Source organism: Heptranchias perlo, chromosome 14, assembly GCF_035084215.1.
Source record: "Heptranchias perlo isolate sHepPer1 chromosome 14, sHepPer1.hap1, whole genome shotgun sequence".
Taxonomy (NCBI): Eukaryota; Metazoa; Chordata; class Chondrichthyes; order Hexanchiformes; family Hexanchidae; genus Heptranchias; species Heptranchias perlo.
In genome coordinates this window covers 59439083-59454501 of record NC_090338.1, presented here as the reverse complement: position 1 = coordinate 59454501, position 15419 = coordinate 59439083, and the positions used below count along the sequence as shown (strand labels likewise).

Below are 15419 nucleotides of genomic sequence, written 5' to 3'. Positions count from 1 at the left end.
TTCAATGGCATTACCATCGCCGAATCCCCCACCATCAACATCCTGGGGGGTCACCATTGACCAGAAACTTACCTGGACCAGCCACATAAATACTGTGGCTACAAGAGCAGGTTAGAGGCTGGATATTCTGCGGCGAGTGACTCACCTCCTGACTCCCCAAAGCCTTTCCACCAGGCACAACTCAGGAGTGTGATGGAATACTCTCCACTTGCCTGGATGAGTGCAGCTCCAACAACACTCAAGAAGCTCGACACCATCCAGGACTAAGCAGCCCGCTTCATTGGCACCCCATCTAACACCCTAAACATTCATTCCCTTCACCAGCGGTGCACCGTGGCTGCAATGTATACCATCCACAGGATGCACAGGAGCAACTCGCCAAGGCTTCTTCGACAGCACCTCCCAAACCCGCGACCTCTACCATCTAGAAGGACCAGGGCAGCAGGCACATGAGAACAACACCACCTGCATGTTCCCCTCCAAGTCACACCCCATCCCGACTTGGAAATATATCGCCGTTCCTTCATCGTTGCTGGGTCAAAATCCTGGAACTCCCTACCTAACAGCACTGTGGGAGAACCTTCAGCACACGGACTGCAGCGGTTCAAGAAGGCGGCTCACCACTGCCTTCTCAAGGGCAATTAGAGATGGGCAATAAATAGTTGGCCTTGCCAGCGACGCCCACATCCCATGAACGAATAATTTAAAAAAATCTACATTGCAAGTTACATCCTCAAAAAACTCTTAATAGATTTGTCAAACACAATTTCCCTTTCATAAAACCATGTTTACTCTGTCTAATCATATTATGATTTTCTAAGTGCCCTGCTACCACTTTCTTAATAATGGATTCCAGCATTTTCCTGACGACTGATGTCAGGCAAACTGGCCTGTAGTTCCCTGCTTTCTCTTTCCCTCCTTTCTTGAGTAGCAGGGTCACATTTGGTGGGTTCCAAAAATAAATCACGAGATGGTGCCAGCCGGACAACCCTAAAACATTATGTGGGTCATGTGAGTGATTTATTTTCTGGAAACTACTTGTTCTCACCTTGCATTCATTCTGCTTATCCGACACAAAATGTTAAAGCCAAATTTTCATTTTTCCCTATTAGTTTTTGGTGCACATTTTGCTCATCAGTTAAGTCTAATACAGCATGATACAACAACTTAGGAACATAGGAACAAATATTTTGTATCTGTCTTCACAGTAGAAGACACAAAAAACATACCAGAAATAGTGAGGAGCCAAGGGTCTAATGATAGTGAGGATCTTAAAGTAATTAAGATGAGTAAAGAAAAAATACTGGAGAAATTAATGGGACTAAAAGCTGACAAATCCTCTACATCCTAGGGTTTTAAAAGAGGTTGCTGCAGAGACAGTGGATGCATTGGTTTTGATCTGCCAGAATTCCCTAGATTCTAGAATGGCCCTTGTGGATTGGAAGATAGCAAATGTAACCGTGCTATTCAAGAAAGGAGGGAGAGAGAAAACAAGGAACTATAGGCCAGTTAGCCTGACATCAGTAGTAGGGAAAATGTTAGAATCTATTATTTAGGATGTGGTGACAGGGCACTTAGAAAATCATAAAATGATTTAGGCAGAGTCAGTGCAGTTTTATGAAGGGGAAATCATGTTTGAGAAATCTGAGTTTTTTGAGGGTATAACTAGCAGGTAGTTAAGGGAGAACCAGTGGATATATTTGGTTTTTCAAAAGGCATTCGAAAGACAAAAGGTTGTTACACAAGATTAGGGCTCATGGGATTGGGGGTTATATATTAGCATGGATTGAGGATTAGTTAACGGACAGAAATCAGATTAGGAATAAACGGGTCATTTTTGGATTGGTAGGTTGTAACTAGTGGGATGCTGCAAGGATCAGTGCTTGGGCCTCAGCTGTTTGCAATATATAGGTGAGCGACCGAGTGTAATGTTGCTGGCGATACCAAGCTAGGTGGGAAAGTAAGCTGTGAGGAAGACGCAAAGAAGCTGCAAAGGGATATAGACGGGTTGTGAGTGGACGAGAAGGTGGCAGATGGAGTAAATGTGGGGAAATGTGAAATTATCCACTTTGGTAGGAAGAATGGAAAAGCAGAATATTTTTTTTTTAAAAGGTGAGACACTAAGAAATGTCGGTAGTCGGAGGGATTTGGGTGTCCTTGTAGACGAATCACAGAAAATTAACATGCAGGTACAGCAAGCAATTCGGAAGGCAAATGGTATGTCAGCCTTTACTGCAAGGGGGTTGGAGTATAAGAGTAAGGAGGTCATGCTGCAATTAAATAAGGCTCTCGTGAGACCACACCTGGAGTACTGTGTACAGTTTTAGTCTCCTTACCTAAGGAAGGATATATTTGCCTTTCGAGGGGGTGCAATGAAGGTTCACTGGATTGATTCCTGAGATGAGAGGGTTCTCTGTGAGGAGAGATTGAGTAAAATGGGCCTATACTCTCGTTTAGAAGAATGAAAGGTGATCCAATAGAAACGTTTAAATTCTTAGAGGGCTTGACAGGGTAGATGCTAAGAGACTGTTTCCTCTGGCTGGGGAATACAGAACTCGAGGTCAGAGTCTCAAGATAAGGGGTCTGTCATTTAGGACCGAGATGAGGAAAAATTTCTACACTCAGTAAGTTATGAATCTTTGGAATTCTCTACCCTAGAGGGCTGAGGATGCTCAGTCATTAACTATATGCAAGACTGAGATCGATAGATTTTTGGACACTAAGGGAATCGAGGAATATGGGGACAGGACGGGAAAGTGGAGTTGAGGTAGATGATCAGCCATGATCTTGTTGAATAGTGGAGCAGGCACGAGGGGCCGTATGGCCTTCTCCTGCTCCTATTTCTTATGATCTTATAGGAACAGGAATAGGCCATTTCACCCCTCGAGCCTGCTCCACCATTCAATGAAATCATGGCTGATCTGTGATTTAACTCCATATACCTACCATAGCCCCATATCCCTTAATACGGTTGGTTAACAAAAATCTATCAATCTCAGGTTTAAAATGAGCAATTGAGCTAGCATCAGCTGCTGTTCGCAGAAAAAAGTTCCAAACTTCGACCACCCGCTGCGGTAGAAGTATTTCCTGACTTCACTCCTGAAAGTCCTGGATCTAATTTTTGGGCGATGTCACCTAGTCCTAGACTCCCCAACCAGCGGAAATAGTTTCTCTATCTACCCTATCAGTTTCCCCTTAATATCTTGAAAACTTTGATCAAATCACCCCATAATCTTCTAAATTCCAGGGAATACAAACCAAGTTTGTGTAATCTCGCCTCGTAATTTAACCCTTGGAGTCCAGGTATCATTCTAGTAAATCTACGCATCACTCCCTCCAAGGCCAATATATCCTTCCTAAGGTGCGGTGCCCAGAACCGAACACAATACTCCAGGTGTGGTCTAACCAGGGCTTTGTATAGCTGTAGCATAACTTCTACCCCCTTGTATTCTAGTCCTCTAGATATAAAGGCCAGCATTCCAATAGCCTTTTTGATTATTTTCTGTACCTGTCCATGACATTTTAATGATCTATGTACGTGGACCCCGAAGTCTCTTTGGACCTCCACTGTTTTGAGCTTGTCACCATTTAGAAAGTACTCTGAATTATCGTTTTTAGGTTCGAAGTGGATGACCTCACACTTGCCTACATTGAAATCCATTTGCCATAGTTTTGCCCATTCACTTAATCTATTAATATCTCTGAAATGTTATGCTTCCATCTACACTGCTTACAATGCTGCCTATCTTTGTGTCATTGGCAATCTTGGATATGTGGCTCTTTATCTCCCAATTCGTTAATAAATAGAGTGAATAGTTGAGGCCCCAACATAGATCCCTGTGGGACACCACTAGTCACATCCTGCCAATTCGAATACCTGCCCATTATCCCTACGCTCTTGTCTCCTGCCGCTCAGCCAATGTCCTAACCAGGTCATCAATTTGCCCTCAACTCCATGAGCTTTAACTTTACCTAACAGCCTCTTATGAGCAACTTTATCGAATGCCTTCTGGAAGTCCATATAAACAACATCAATAGGCATTCCTTTGTCCATTACTTTAGTCACTTGTTCAAAAAATTCAACTTGTATTTATATAGGACCTTTAATGTAGAAAATAGCTCAGGGCACTTTGCATAGTGGGGAAAAAATAGATAAAAGTGAATGCCAAGCCATGGTGTGAGAGTTGGGAGAGGTGACCAAAGACCTCTGAAATTCTAGTCTCGAGGCCTAATTCTGTGTTGAAAGAGAATGTATGTGTTCCCCAGCCACCAGTGGCACAGTAATGGTGCAGAATCAGCTTTGATGTGCTAGATAAATAACAGTACAGGAAACACAAAGTCATGTTGCGTTCAAAACCCCAGTTGATAGTGGAGACCATTTCCTTGAAAAGGGTTTACTTGTCAGAGTAGAATTCACCACCACATTTTAGTTGGCTGCCAGTTGTGATTTTGTATATTGCTCATTGGTCTGTTGTAACTTTCTTGTGTGTGAGTGCTATGAGTTGGAATGTTGGTTGGATTTTTGTATTTCCCATAAACTGATCAATTCTTCAATTTTACTGCTACGTTGTCCTTTAAGGTCCATACAATTTGCAGGGGCACCGGTTGAAGATCTACCAACCAGACTCTTCTGAAGAGTGGATCCTCGCAGTTGTTGCACATCATGACCCTGTTATGCGTACCATGGTGGTCACCACGGAACAGGTACAATGTGGTGCTGCCTTTAAACAAATGTGACACTTTGTAGTACCATTGGACATGTTCTACCTGGAAGGTGCAAGTTTGCCTTTCAAGGTTGTCTAGGATTTTTATCAGTTATCTTTTGGCTGGAGAAAGTTAGTCTCTGCCCTTGGTTGGGTCTTGTGGACGTTGGGTGTTTACCCTGAGGGGTGTGGTGGAGGGTGAGTAACAATGTTGATGGCACCAGAGAAACCTTTTGTCCACATTCTCCTTGCCTAGGATTTTATGTGGTGATCGGATTTTGAAGGGAGCAAGATGATTGGGGGAGGGCTGATGGAAAAAGTGGACTGATGGTAACGTTGATTGAGCCAAGGAACATGCTTCATAGTTGGGGGAAAAAAAGAGAGCCCTGCTAGAATAATCATGGATTACATAAAGCAGTTTACATAGTTATTCTACAGATCATGAGGCTTTTTTTGGAGCCAACTCCAAGACAACCTGCTTTCAGAAAGAGGCAGCTTGGACAGCAGCAAGCTACTGCCTCGATGTAACAGGCCTGAGAAATGGAGAGAACGGCTGGCATTAATGAAGGAGAATCCTAGTACCGTAAGATCATGAGATAGATAAAGTTGCTGAAGGATATCTTGGCTTAGCCATCCAGAAAAACCTAGAGTGTTATCACAGCAACTGTTAAAACTCCAAGGATATATTTTTACTGAGAAAACATTTGATGTTTGACTTTCTGGTCTTGCGATTTCCTGCAGAATCTTTATCTTAGTGGAGATGTATTTGGCGATTACCAAAGAAAAAGTTGAAAATATAAAGATTTTGAAATGTCAAATTTGTCACATTTATTGTCTCTCCCACCCCATCCCTGCAAAAACGGCAACAGACATTCTGTTCCAGAGCTAACACTAACTGTGTGATACAGTATAGAATAATCAAAACCTGATTCAAATATTACATGGAACTTCCAATTTGGCAGTGACTCTTGTCTTCGGGCCACTGTCGACACTGATACAGGAAACATCTAGCCATGGATTGAAGTGTAAAACTGTGTTTTGGAAATAGGGTAATTTTTCAATAAATTATATTTAAGAACATGAATGCTTCTACTGCTGACCTGCCTTTCATAATAGGAACAGCAGACAAAGACTGTTGATCCTGTGCGGATTTACATGACACTTATGGACGATGCGCTCCAGTTACTGAAACGGGAAGTTGGGATCCTGTCTAAGAACATGGAGGCAAATGAAACCAATGCAGCAACGGTGAGTGTTATAAGTTCTTATTGTAATTTTTGAAATGTTATCAAGTTGCTCTATTTTCTACTATTGGTCTATACCCACATACAAGGTGGTGACCTGGTCCCATGCATCTGCTACTTCTTTGAGCCATAATGAGGCAATACTAATACTTTCCTTCCCCTTGCGGTGGGGCGTCGTGTCATTAATGGGTCCCCTGCCCACAACAGTGCATTAAGCTTTGCTTGAGTAGCATGAAAGTTAAACCACACTACCTTGTTAGTGTGTTGGTGCTTAGTGTTATGTGATGGTGTGTACTTTTAAACCATCAAGTGCTTGTCTCTCCATACACACTGTGCAGTAATAGCTATGTTTGCGTGATGTTTACAGATTTTTTTTTATTCGTTCATGGGATGTGGGCGTCGCTGGTGAGGCCGGCATTTATTGCCCACCCCTAATTGCCCTTGAGAAGGTGGTGGTGAGCCGCCTTCTTGAACCGCAGCAGTCTGTGTGGTGACTGTTCTCCCACAGTGCTGTTAGGAAGGGAGTTCCAGGTTTTTGACCCAGCGACGATGAAGGAACGGCGATATATTTCCAAATCGGGATGGTGTGTGACTTGGAGGGGAACGTGCAGGTGGTGTTGTTCCCATGTGCCTGCTGCTCTTGTCCTTCCAGACGGCAGAGGTCACGGGTTTGGGAGGCGCTGTCGAAGAAGCCTTGGCAAGTTGCTGCAGGGCATCCTGTGGATGGTACACACTGCAGCCACTGTGCGACGCTGGTGAAGGGAGTGAATGTTTAGGGTGGTGGATGGGGTGCCAATCAAGCGGGCTGCTTTGTCCTGGATGGTGTCAAGCTTCTTGAGTGTTGTTGGAGCTGCACTCATCCAGGCAAGTGGAGAGTATTCCATCACACTCCTGACTTGTGCCTTGTAGATGGTGGAAAGGCTTTGGGGAGTCAGGAGGTGAGTCACTCGCCGCAGATGTGATCAAACAGGAAGTAAGTTTCACGTAACCTAATCTGCTCTTGAGGCAGAATGTTATTTCCAGTAAAAGAACCAGGTTTTGGTTTGATCTCCATTACAGTCAAATTCTGGATTCACTGGGTAAGTTTGACTTGTTCTGGGTTGGGCTGCTAAATCACTTCGTGCTGGTGGAATATTTCACTTTATTTTGTGGGGGTGGAGGAGAGATGGAAAGAGAGCGGGAAGGCAGCCTATTCTGCTAAATTTACCTGTTTTTGGTTGATAGTGGAGTGCCATTGCCTGTGCTCAGAGAAGACAGCAGCACAAACTTATTGTTAGTCTTTTCAACCCTACAGGTTGTTCAAAAACAGGTTTCTCAAAACTCAAGAAGCAGACGCAAGAAGGGAGCTGAGGCCAGTCCACCTTACAGTCCAACTAAAGAAGTTGATGGTAAGGGTAAGGCAAGAGCTACTGATGGAAATAAATAAGGAGTATAGTATGGTTCTGAGTAAGTTTAAATTGTTTACTGGGGTTGGAGTACGGGAATTTATCCAGGGCTCACTTTGCTACCTAAGTGAATAGGCCTTACACTATGTTATCAGACTTAGTTATGTGGGGACACCCTGCAAATACTGACACACTCCCGGAATCTCCCATCCTAAATTTCAAAATGTAGTGCCATCTTCCCAAAGGAAAACAGTGCTCTCATTGCAAAAATTGTTTTTCATTACTAGACAGCAATATAAATGTGCTAGAAAGTCAACCAGTATGAAAATACAGAAATATGATGATCTTGTAGACCCCTGAGTTTCTGTATAGAGTCCAGGAACCATAGTTTGAAAAACTTACAGGCTTGACATTTTAATTGGTGTCTGAAAATGCTCCTTCAATTTACATTCAAGGTATGCCTTGCAGTAATCTGGACCATTGTGACTTCACTAAACATTTCATCTTATTTCCGAAGTATTTTAAATTTCCCTTATTTGTATAATTTGAGTTGATTATTTTTAGTACATAAGGACAGGAGTAGGCCATTTAGCCCTTCGAGCCTGTCCTGCCATTCAGTGAGCTCATGACTGACCTGTGACCTAACTCCACAGACCCGCCTTAGCCCCATATCCCTTAATACCTTTGGTTAACACAAAATTTTAAATCTGAGATTAATAGATAACAAGTGAGCTAGCATCAACTGCCGTTTGCGGAAGAGAGTTCCAAATTTTTACCTCCTTTTGCGTGTAGAAGTGTTTCCTAACTTCACTCCTGAAAGTCCTGGCTCTAATTTTTAGGCTATGTATCCTAGTCCTAGACTCTCCAACCAGCAGAAATAGTTTTTCCTATCTACCCTATCAGTTCCCCTTAATATCTGGAAAACTTTGATCAAGTCACCCCATAATCTTCTAAATTCCAGGGAATACACCCAAGTTGGTGTAATCTTTCCTCGTAATTTAACCCTTGGAGTCCAGGTATCATTCCAGTAAATCTACTCTGCACTCCCTCAAAGGCCAATATATCCTTTCTTAGGTGCTGTGCCCAGAACTAAGCACTGTACTCTAGGTGTGGTCTAATCAGGGCTTTGTATAGTTGTAGCATAACTTCTACCCCCTTGTTTTCTAGCCCTCTAGATATAAAGGCCACCATTCCATTAGCCTTTTTGATTATTTTCGGTACTTGTCCATGACATTTTCATGATCTATATACATGGACCCCTAAGTCTTTTTGGACCTCCACTGTTTTGAGCTTTTCACCATTTAGAAAGTACTCTGATTTATCCTTTTTAGGTCCAAAGTGATGACCTCACACTTGCCTACATTGAAATCCATTTGCCACAGTTTTGCCCATCCACTTAATCTATTAATATCTCTCTGTAATTTTATGCTTCCATCTACGCTGTTTACAATGCTGTCTATCTTTGTGCCATCGGCGAATTTGGATATGTGGCTCTCTACCCCATCATCTAAGGCGCTAATAAATACAGTGAATAGTTGGGGCCCCAACACAGATCCCTGTGGGACACCACTAGTCACATCCTGCCAATTCAAATACCTGCCTTTATCCCTACACTCTGTCCCTTGCCGCTCAGCCAGTTTCCTAACCAGGTCAATAATTTGCCCTCAATTCCATGAACTTAAACTTTACCTAACAGTCTCTTATTAAGGACTTTATTGAATGCCCTCTGGAAGTCCATATAAACAACGTCAGTATACATTCCCCAGTTCACTTCTTTAGTCTCCTCTTCAAAAAATTCAATCAGATTTGTCAAGCATGACCACCTACTCTTTACAATTCCATGCTGGCTCTCTCTGATCAGCTGTACATTTTCACGGTGTTCAGTGACTCTATTCTTAATTATAGACTCTAATAATTTCCCAACAACAGGCTAACTGGTCTAAAATTCCCTGGTTTACCCCTCTCTCCTTTCTTAAATAGCGGAATGACATGCAATTTTCCAATCTAAAGGAACGGTTCCTGAATAGAGAGAACTTTGGAAGATTACAGTTAGGGCTTCTGCAATGTTCTAGTCTTCCTTTAAAACCCTGGGATGGAAACCATCTGGTCCTGGGGATTTGTCACTCTTAATGCCATTAGTTTCTTTATTACTGTTAATTTGCTTATGTTAATTATGGGGATTCCCCACCCCGATTCAGAATTAATTTCCTTGGGGTTTCCGGCATTCTCTCCTCTTCCTCTACTGTAAATACTGATGCAAAGTAATTATTTAACATGTCCACCATTTCCTTATTTTCATTTATAATATCACCATTATCAGTTTTTTTTTAAAAGAGGCCCTCATTGCTCTTGGCCGCCCTCTTTTTCCTGATTATAATTGTAAAACTTTGTGTTGATTTTGATATCCCTTTTGTAGCTCTTACCATCTGTTTTGTCACCTTTTGCTGTTCTTCATATCTCTCCCAGTTGCCAGGACCTATGCTATTTTTTGCATTTTTGAATGCTTTTTCTTTTAGTTTTATGTTGTCCCTCTTGTTGTCCATGGCTGTTTTTTTTGGCAAGGAGACCTTTTGCCCCTTAGCGGTATAAACTGGTTCTGTATCACGTTAAATTCTTTTTTGCACACCTCCAACTGATCTTCTGCCGTTTTACCCATTAACAGATTTGCCCAGTTTACTGTGGACAGTCTCTGAAGTCGGCCTTACCTAAGTTTAGAATCTATCTTCCTTTTAAAGATAACTTTGAACCGATCATGTTACGATCGCTATTAGATAAATGTTCACGCACCGTTAGGCTGTTAACTAAATCTGGCTCACTACTCATTATTAAATCCAATATGGCCTGCCCCCTTGGTTCTCGGACATGTTGCAGAAAGCTGTCCTGAACGCACAAGAAATTTGCTACCTTTCTGACATGAGCTCATCTGCTTTTCCCGCTCAATATGAAAGTTGAAATCCGCCATTAAAACCACTCGGCATTTGCTACATACTTGTCTTATCTCTGCATTTATACCTTCTGCCACTTCACAGCTGCTACCAGGGGGTCTGTACACAACTCCCAATACAGACTTAAATCCTTTTCTATTTCTTAATTCTACCCATAAAGTTTCCACTGCCTGCTTACCTCTCATTATGTCCTCCAGTCATTGAAGTAATTTCATCCTTAATCACCAAGATTACTACTCCCCCTCTAGCAGTTTCCCTATCCTTCCTGTAGACCTTATAACTTGGTATATTCAGTTCCCAGTTCTAACTGTCTTGCAGCCATGTCTTAGAGGGTACAACATGGTAGACATTACTAAGTTAAATTTGCATCTGCAATTCATTCCTTCTACTCTGTGCATTTGTACAAATAACACTCATTTGGGCCATGCACCCTAACCTGTCCTTCTGCTCTAATGTTTTTCTCACACATTTCTTATTTCTGTCTCCTGATTTAATTACTTGACGTCTTTTAGTTTTCCCTTTACTGTAGTACCTGAAGCATAATTACTGACTCTCACTCTGCTCTCTTTGTTTGTTTTAGAATTATCCTTTCCCACCTGTGCCCTCCTCCCCATTTACTAGTTTAAAGTCCTTGTGATCGCCCTATATATCCTTTCCGCTAGGACTCTGGTCCCAGCCCGGTTCAGGTGGAGCTTGTCCCATCAGTACAGTTCCTTCCTGTCCTAGTACTGGTGCCAGTGTCCCTTGAAATGGAACCCCTCTTTCCCACACCAATCCTTGAGTCACATGTTCGCCTCCCTAATCTGCTTGTCCCTATGCCAATTTTCACGTGGCTCTTACCCTTGATCCTTTTTTTAAATTTAGCTTCTAGCTTCTGGTACCCTCCGAATAGGACCTCTTGCCTACTCTTTACTATGTTGGTTCCAACATGGACCACAACAACTAGATCCTCCCCCTCCAATATCCTTTCAAGCTGGATCGAGATGTCCCACACCCTGGCATCCTTCTTACAAAGGATGCTATCTGTCCCCCTACTGAGTGAATCCCCCATAACTACCATAACATGCTTCGCCTCATCCTCCTCCTCCCTTTGGACAGCTTCCTGCTCCAGGGTGTCATGGTCAGCATTCTGCTGTCCTTCTGACCATCTTTATCCTTGTCCTCACAGTTAGCGAGCGCATTGTACCTCTTGGATAGGATCAGTTTCTGCGGATCCTTGTTCTCTCTCACCTGAGTTCCCCTTACTCTGTACACTATCGGTTACGCCAACCCCGTTCTGATCCTGTACCTGTACGAGGTGTGACTGAGGTCTGGAGCAAACTGTCCCCCTCCCTTATGTGTCAGTGTCTCCAACACGCACTCCAGCTTAATGACTCTGAGCCGAGAGATTCAAGGTGGAGACACCTTGAATCTACAGATGTGTTTGCTTGGGACATTCTCGATATCCACAAACTGCCACATACTGCAGTCCAGACACACAACCTGCTCTGCCATATCTTAGTTTATATTTATTTATAGATAATTACTTTTTAGTCTGTTTTGGGTTTTTCCGCTTTCTTTTTAAATTTAGTACCCCCTTCCCCCTCTACACCTAATTCCCACTCAGTTCACCATCCACTTTCTTTGTGATGCCCGCTCTGTGCTTTAGTAGATAACCTTCTGCTTTATGCACCTTTTGAGAACAGCAGTTACGACTGCTCAATCAGCTTCCAGCTCACAGTAATTACCCTCTATTCAGGCAATCACTTACAGCTGATTGACTGTTAACTGCCACTGACTTGCAGTTTCTTTTAAAGTTCTAAACTTTATTCTAAACTTCAATTTCAATTCACCCACTACTTTACCAGAGTCCCACTCTCACCAAATTCTCAAGTTCTCACTCGGTTCACGATCCACTCTCTTTGCGATGCCTGCACTGTGCTTCAGCTCCATTTACTTATATGGAAAACAATGGAGTTAAAACAGATTAGCAATGGAGGGACTCCATTTTGCAGAATCCAGCTATTGTGAGGAAGCCCCAGTAAGTCTTGTAATATTGAAATTTCAGTTGTGGGATAAATATGATCCACACTTCCCAGAAAACAATTGATTTATAAGTCACAGATTGTTGGATCTGATCTGATCTGTTCTGAACATATTAGAAAATTTTGTTTGTATTTGTGGGTTGATTTGAAGCCGAGACATTGTCTGGTTGTATATGTAAATGGACTAAATTTGTGCATTCTCCACAGATAAAACTAAGGATAGTCGTAGAAGAAAGAATGCCTCTGATGGAGAGAATGAACCTGTACAAAAAAAGGTAAAGGATACAGAAGAATTGGAGCCTGACAGTAGCATTGTGTGCTTGTTGGCTGCTGGAGGCAATGGCCACAATCTGCCAAAGAATGAGAATCCTGATGTGGAGTCAGGACCTCAAGGAAACTTCGACTCCAAGAGAATCGGTGATTTAGCCTGGGGAGATGCTGACAGTGCTTCAGATCGATCCCGCTATGTACCTCAGCCACAAGCAGGTTTGCGCTATGCCACCTATACCAAAGAGAATGGTAGGACCTTAGTTGTCCAGGATGAACCAATACATGGGAAGCCTTTCGTGCCGATTGCTGCGGCTGTTGCTGCCCCCAGGCCAAGTGGAGTGCCATTTTCCAATGCGGAGTCTCTGAATCCTCAGAGCAAGAAGGGTGTACCAACTTCTGATTCAGGCAGAATCTCTGAAGTACCGGTCTTGGAGCCTTCAAATCTTGTCCACGATTCGACAAGTGCAGACATGCAAGTTTATTTAGGGACTGCCTTATCTGACCATGGGATAAAAGAAAACTTTGGTGTTAATTCAGTATACCAACAGAAGCTGCAGAATACATCATCTGAGCCCCAAACTCAAAATCCTCAATTGGTGGTTCCAAATACCTTCCAAGCCCCACAGGATCCCATGCAGTCCACTTTGCGAGTTTTCGACTCACATCAGTCTTTCACAAAACGCAGTGAGACACACAACTTTGATGTAAGTAACAATTTTATAATTGCATCTTGGCTGCAAGTCTCATTGGTAGTTGTATGAAATTAATGGATTGAGAGCAATTTTTCAAAGTTTGCAATGAGACTGCGGGTTACTTAGAAATGTTCGCACAGCTCCAATCTGTCTTGCCAACCAGTCCCTTTGTTTTACCTGCATTAGTTACAGACTTAGACTGCCTGAAATTATGGCCCTTTCCATAGCCAGACATATTGGTCTCAGATGGGGAGGAGTGGTAGGATTAATCAAAGATTCCTTCACAACTCTAGAATGTAAGGAAGATATAGGGGATGGTGCAAAAGCTGAATCTGTTTGGTTAGAGTTAATGAATAAGAAATGATAACCTCAAGTTGTCAATGGGATAATTGCAAGCTTAATTTTCCCTCCATCAAAGGTGTTTTAATGCCATAGCATTGCTCACATGATCCTCTGATGAAGTGGATTTGTTTAACAAGTATCACGGACAAGCACAATTATGAATGCTGGCCAGCTCACTGTAGGGGTGCAGGGGAAATCGCTCTTTGTATAAGATCTGCCTTGTTCCACGTGTAAGCATCATATCAGACAATTCCTGTATCTTTGCATTCTGTTTTGATGGCAACTTTATTTAATTGCAAAAGATTAATTTTGATATTGCTTTGTCTTAGTAAGGATTTCAAAACATAAATATAACTGTTGCCCCATTTCTAGGCTCTTGACTGGAATTCTATTCTACCAGGCAGTTGACAAACAAGGGCTAATGAGAACACTGAATACTTGATTTCAAATATAAACTTTGCATCACAGATGTGGGTTCAAAGGAAGTGTAAAGAAGAAAGAGGTTGCATTTACATAGCGCCTTTCACGACCTCAGGATGTCCCAAAGCGCTTTACAGCCAGTGCAGCACTTTTTTGAAGTGTAGTCACTGCTGTAATGTAAGATTTCGAAACATAAGTATAACTGTTGCCCCATTACTAAATCTCCAAGACCTGAGAATTTTTTTCTTTTAGAACAGGGACTATAAGTTTCATGTAAAATTTTGTAATCTGACTTGAGGTTATTGAGTTCTTTGGACTGACTTCATTCAACTGCTTGCTTCTATAAATGATTTTGTGAATTAATCTGTTTGGTGGTTTAGTCTGTTCCGAAACTATATGTGTGCCTTTGGCTCTCTAAGCTCTGGAATTCCCAACCTAAACACCGCCACCTCTCAAACATGTTCTCCTCCTTTTAAGATGCTCCTTAAAACCTACTTCTTGGATCAAGCTTTTGGTTTCCTGTCTTAATATCTCCTTCTGAGGCTTGGTGTCACATTTTGTCTGATAAAATGTCCCACTACATTAGGAACGTTACTACGTTAAAGGCGATACATAAATGCAAGTTATTGCCTCCCTGGTGCCAAGGATATCACTGAGTGGCTGCAGAACACTCTGAAGGGGGAGGGTGAACAGCCAGAGATCGTGATCCATATCCGTACCAATGACATAGGTAGAAAGAGGGATGAAGTCCTGCAGGAAGAGTTTAGGGAATTAGGAAAGAAATTAATAAGCAGGACCTCAAAGGTAGTAATCTCCGGATTACTCCCGGTGCCACGTGCTAGTGAGTATGGAAACGGGATAGGCTAGACGAATGAGTGGCTGAAGAAATGGTGCAGGAGAGAGGGGCTTTAGATTCCTGGGGCATTGGGACCAGTTCCAGGAGAAGTGGGACCTGTACAGGCTGGACAGGTTGCACCTCAACAGAACTGGGACCAGTATCCTTGCGGAGAGGTTCGTTAGTTCTGTGGGGGAGGATTTTAAACTAATTTGGCAGGGGGTTGGGCACCAGGATATAGCACCGGAAAGGAGGAACAAGGTGCAAAAAAGATTAGGAGAGACAGATAGCACTAAAGTAAGAAATAGTATGGTATTTAATGGGATCAGATTAAGAGAGAATACAAGAAGGTCTAAGACAGGTTCACAGTGCATGTATGTAAATGCACAAAGCGCAGTAAACAAGTTTGGTGAGTTGCAGGCACAATTAGCCACATGGGAATAAGACACTGTGGCGATAGCAGAGACCAAGCTCAAAGAAAGGGCAGGATTGGATACTAAATATTCCTGGATACAAGGTGTTTAGGTAAGATAGGGAAGGAAAGAAAGGAGGGGCGGCG

General features: G+C 42.6%; 1 protein-coding gene across 2 annotated transcripts in view; it reads left to right on the top strand.

Annotated features, from left to right (window-relative positions):
• kdm3b (lysine (K)-specific demethylase 3B) overlaps positions 1-15419 on the top strand; it is a 122118-nt gene that overhangs the window by 35591 nt on the left and 71108 nt on the right. For both annotated transcript variants that reach the window (XM_067996476.1, XM_067996475.1), the window contains exons 5-8: positions 4580-4704; positions 5820-5951; positions 7242-7335; positions 12509-13275. In XM_067996476.1, coding sequence (XP_067852577.1) covers positions 4580-4704; positions 5820-5951; positions 7242-7335; positions 12509-13275 — 1118 coding nt within the window. The remainder of the gene's footprint in view (positions 1-4579; positions 4705-5819; positions 5952-7241; positions 7336-12508; positions 13276-15419) is intronic.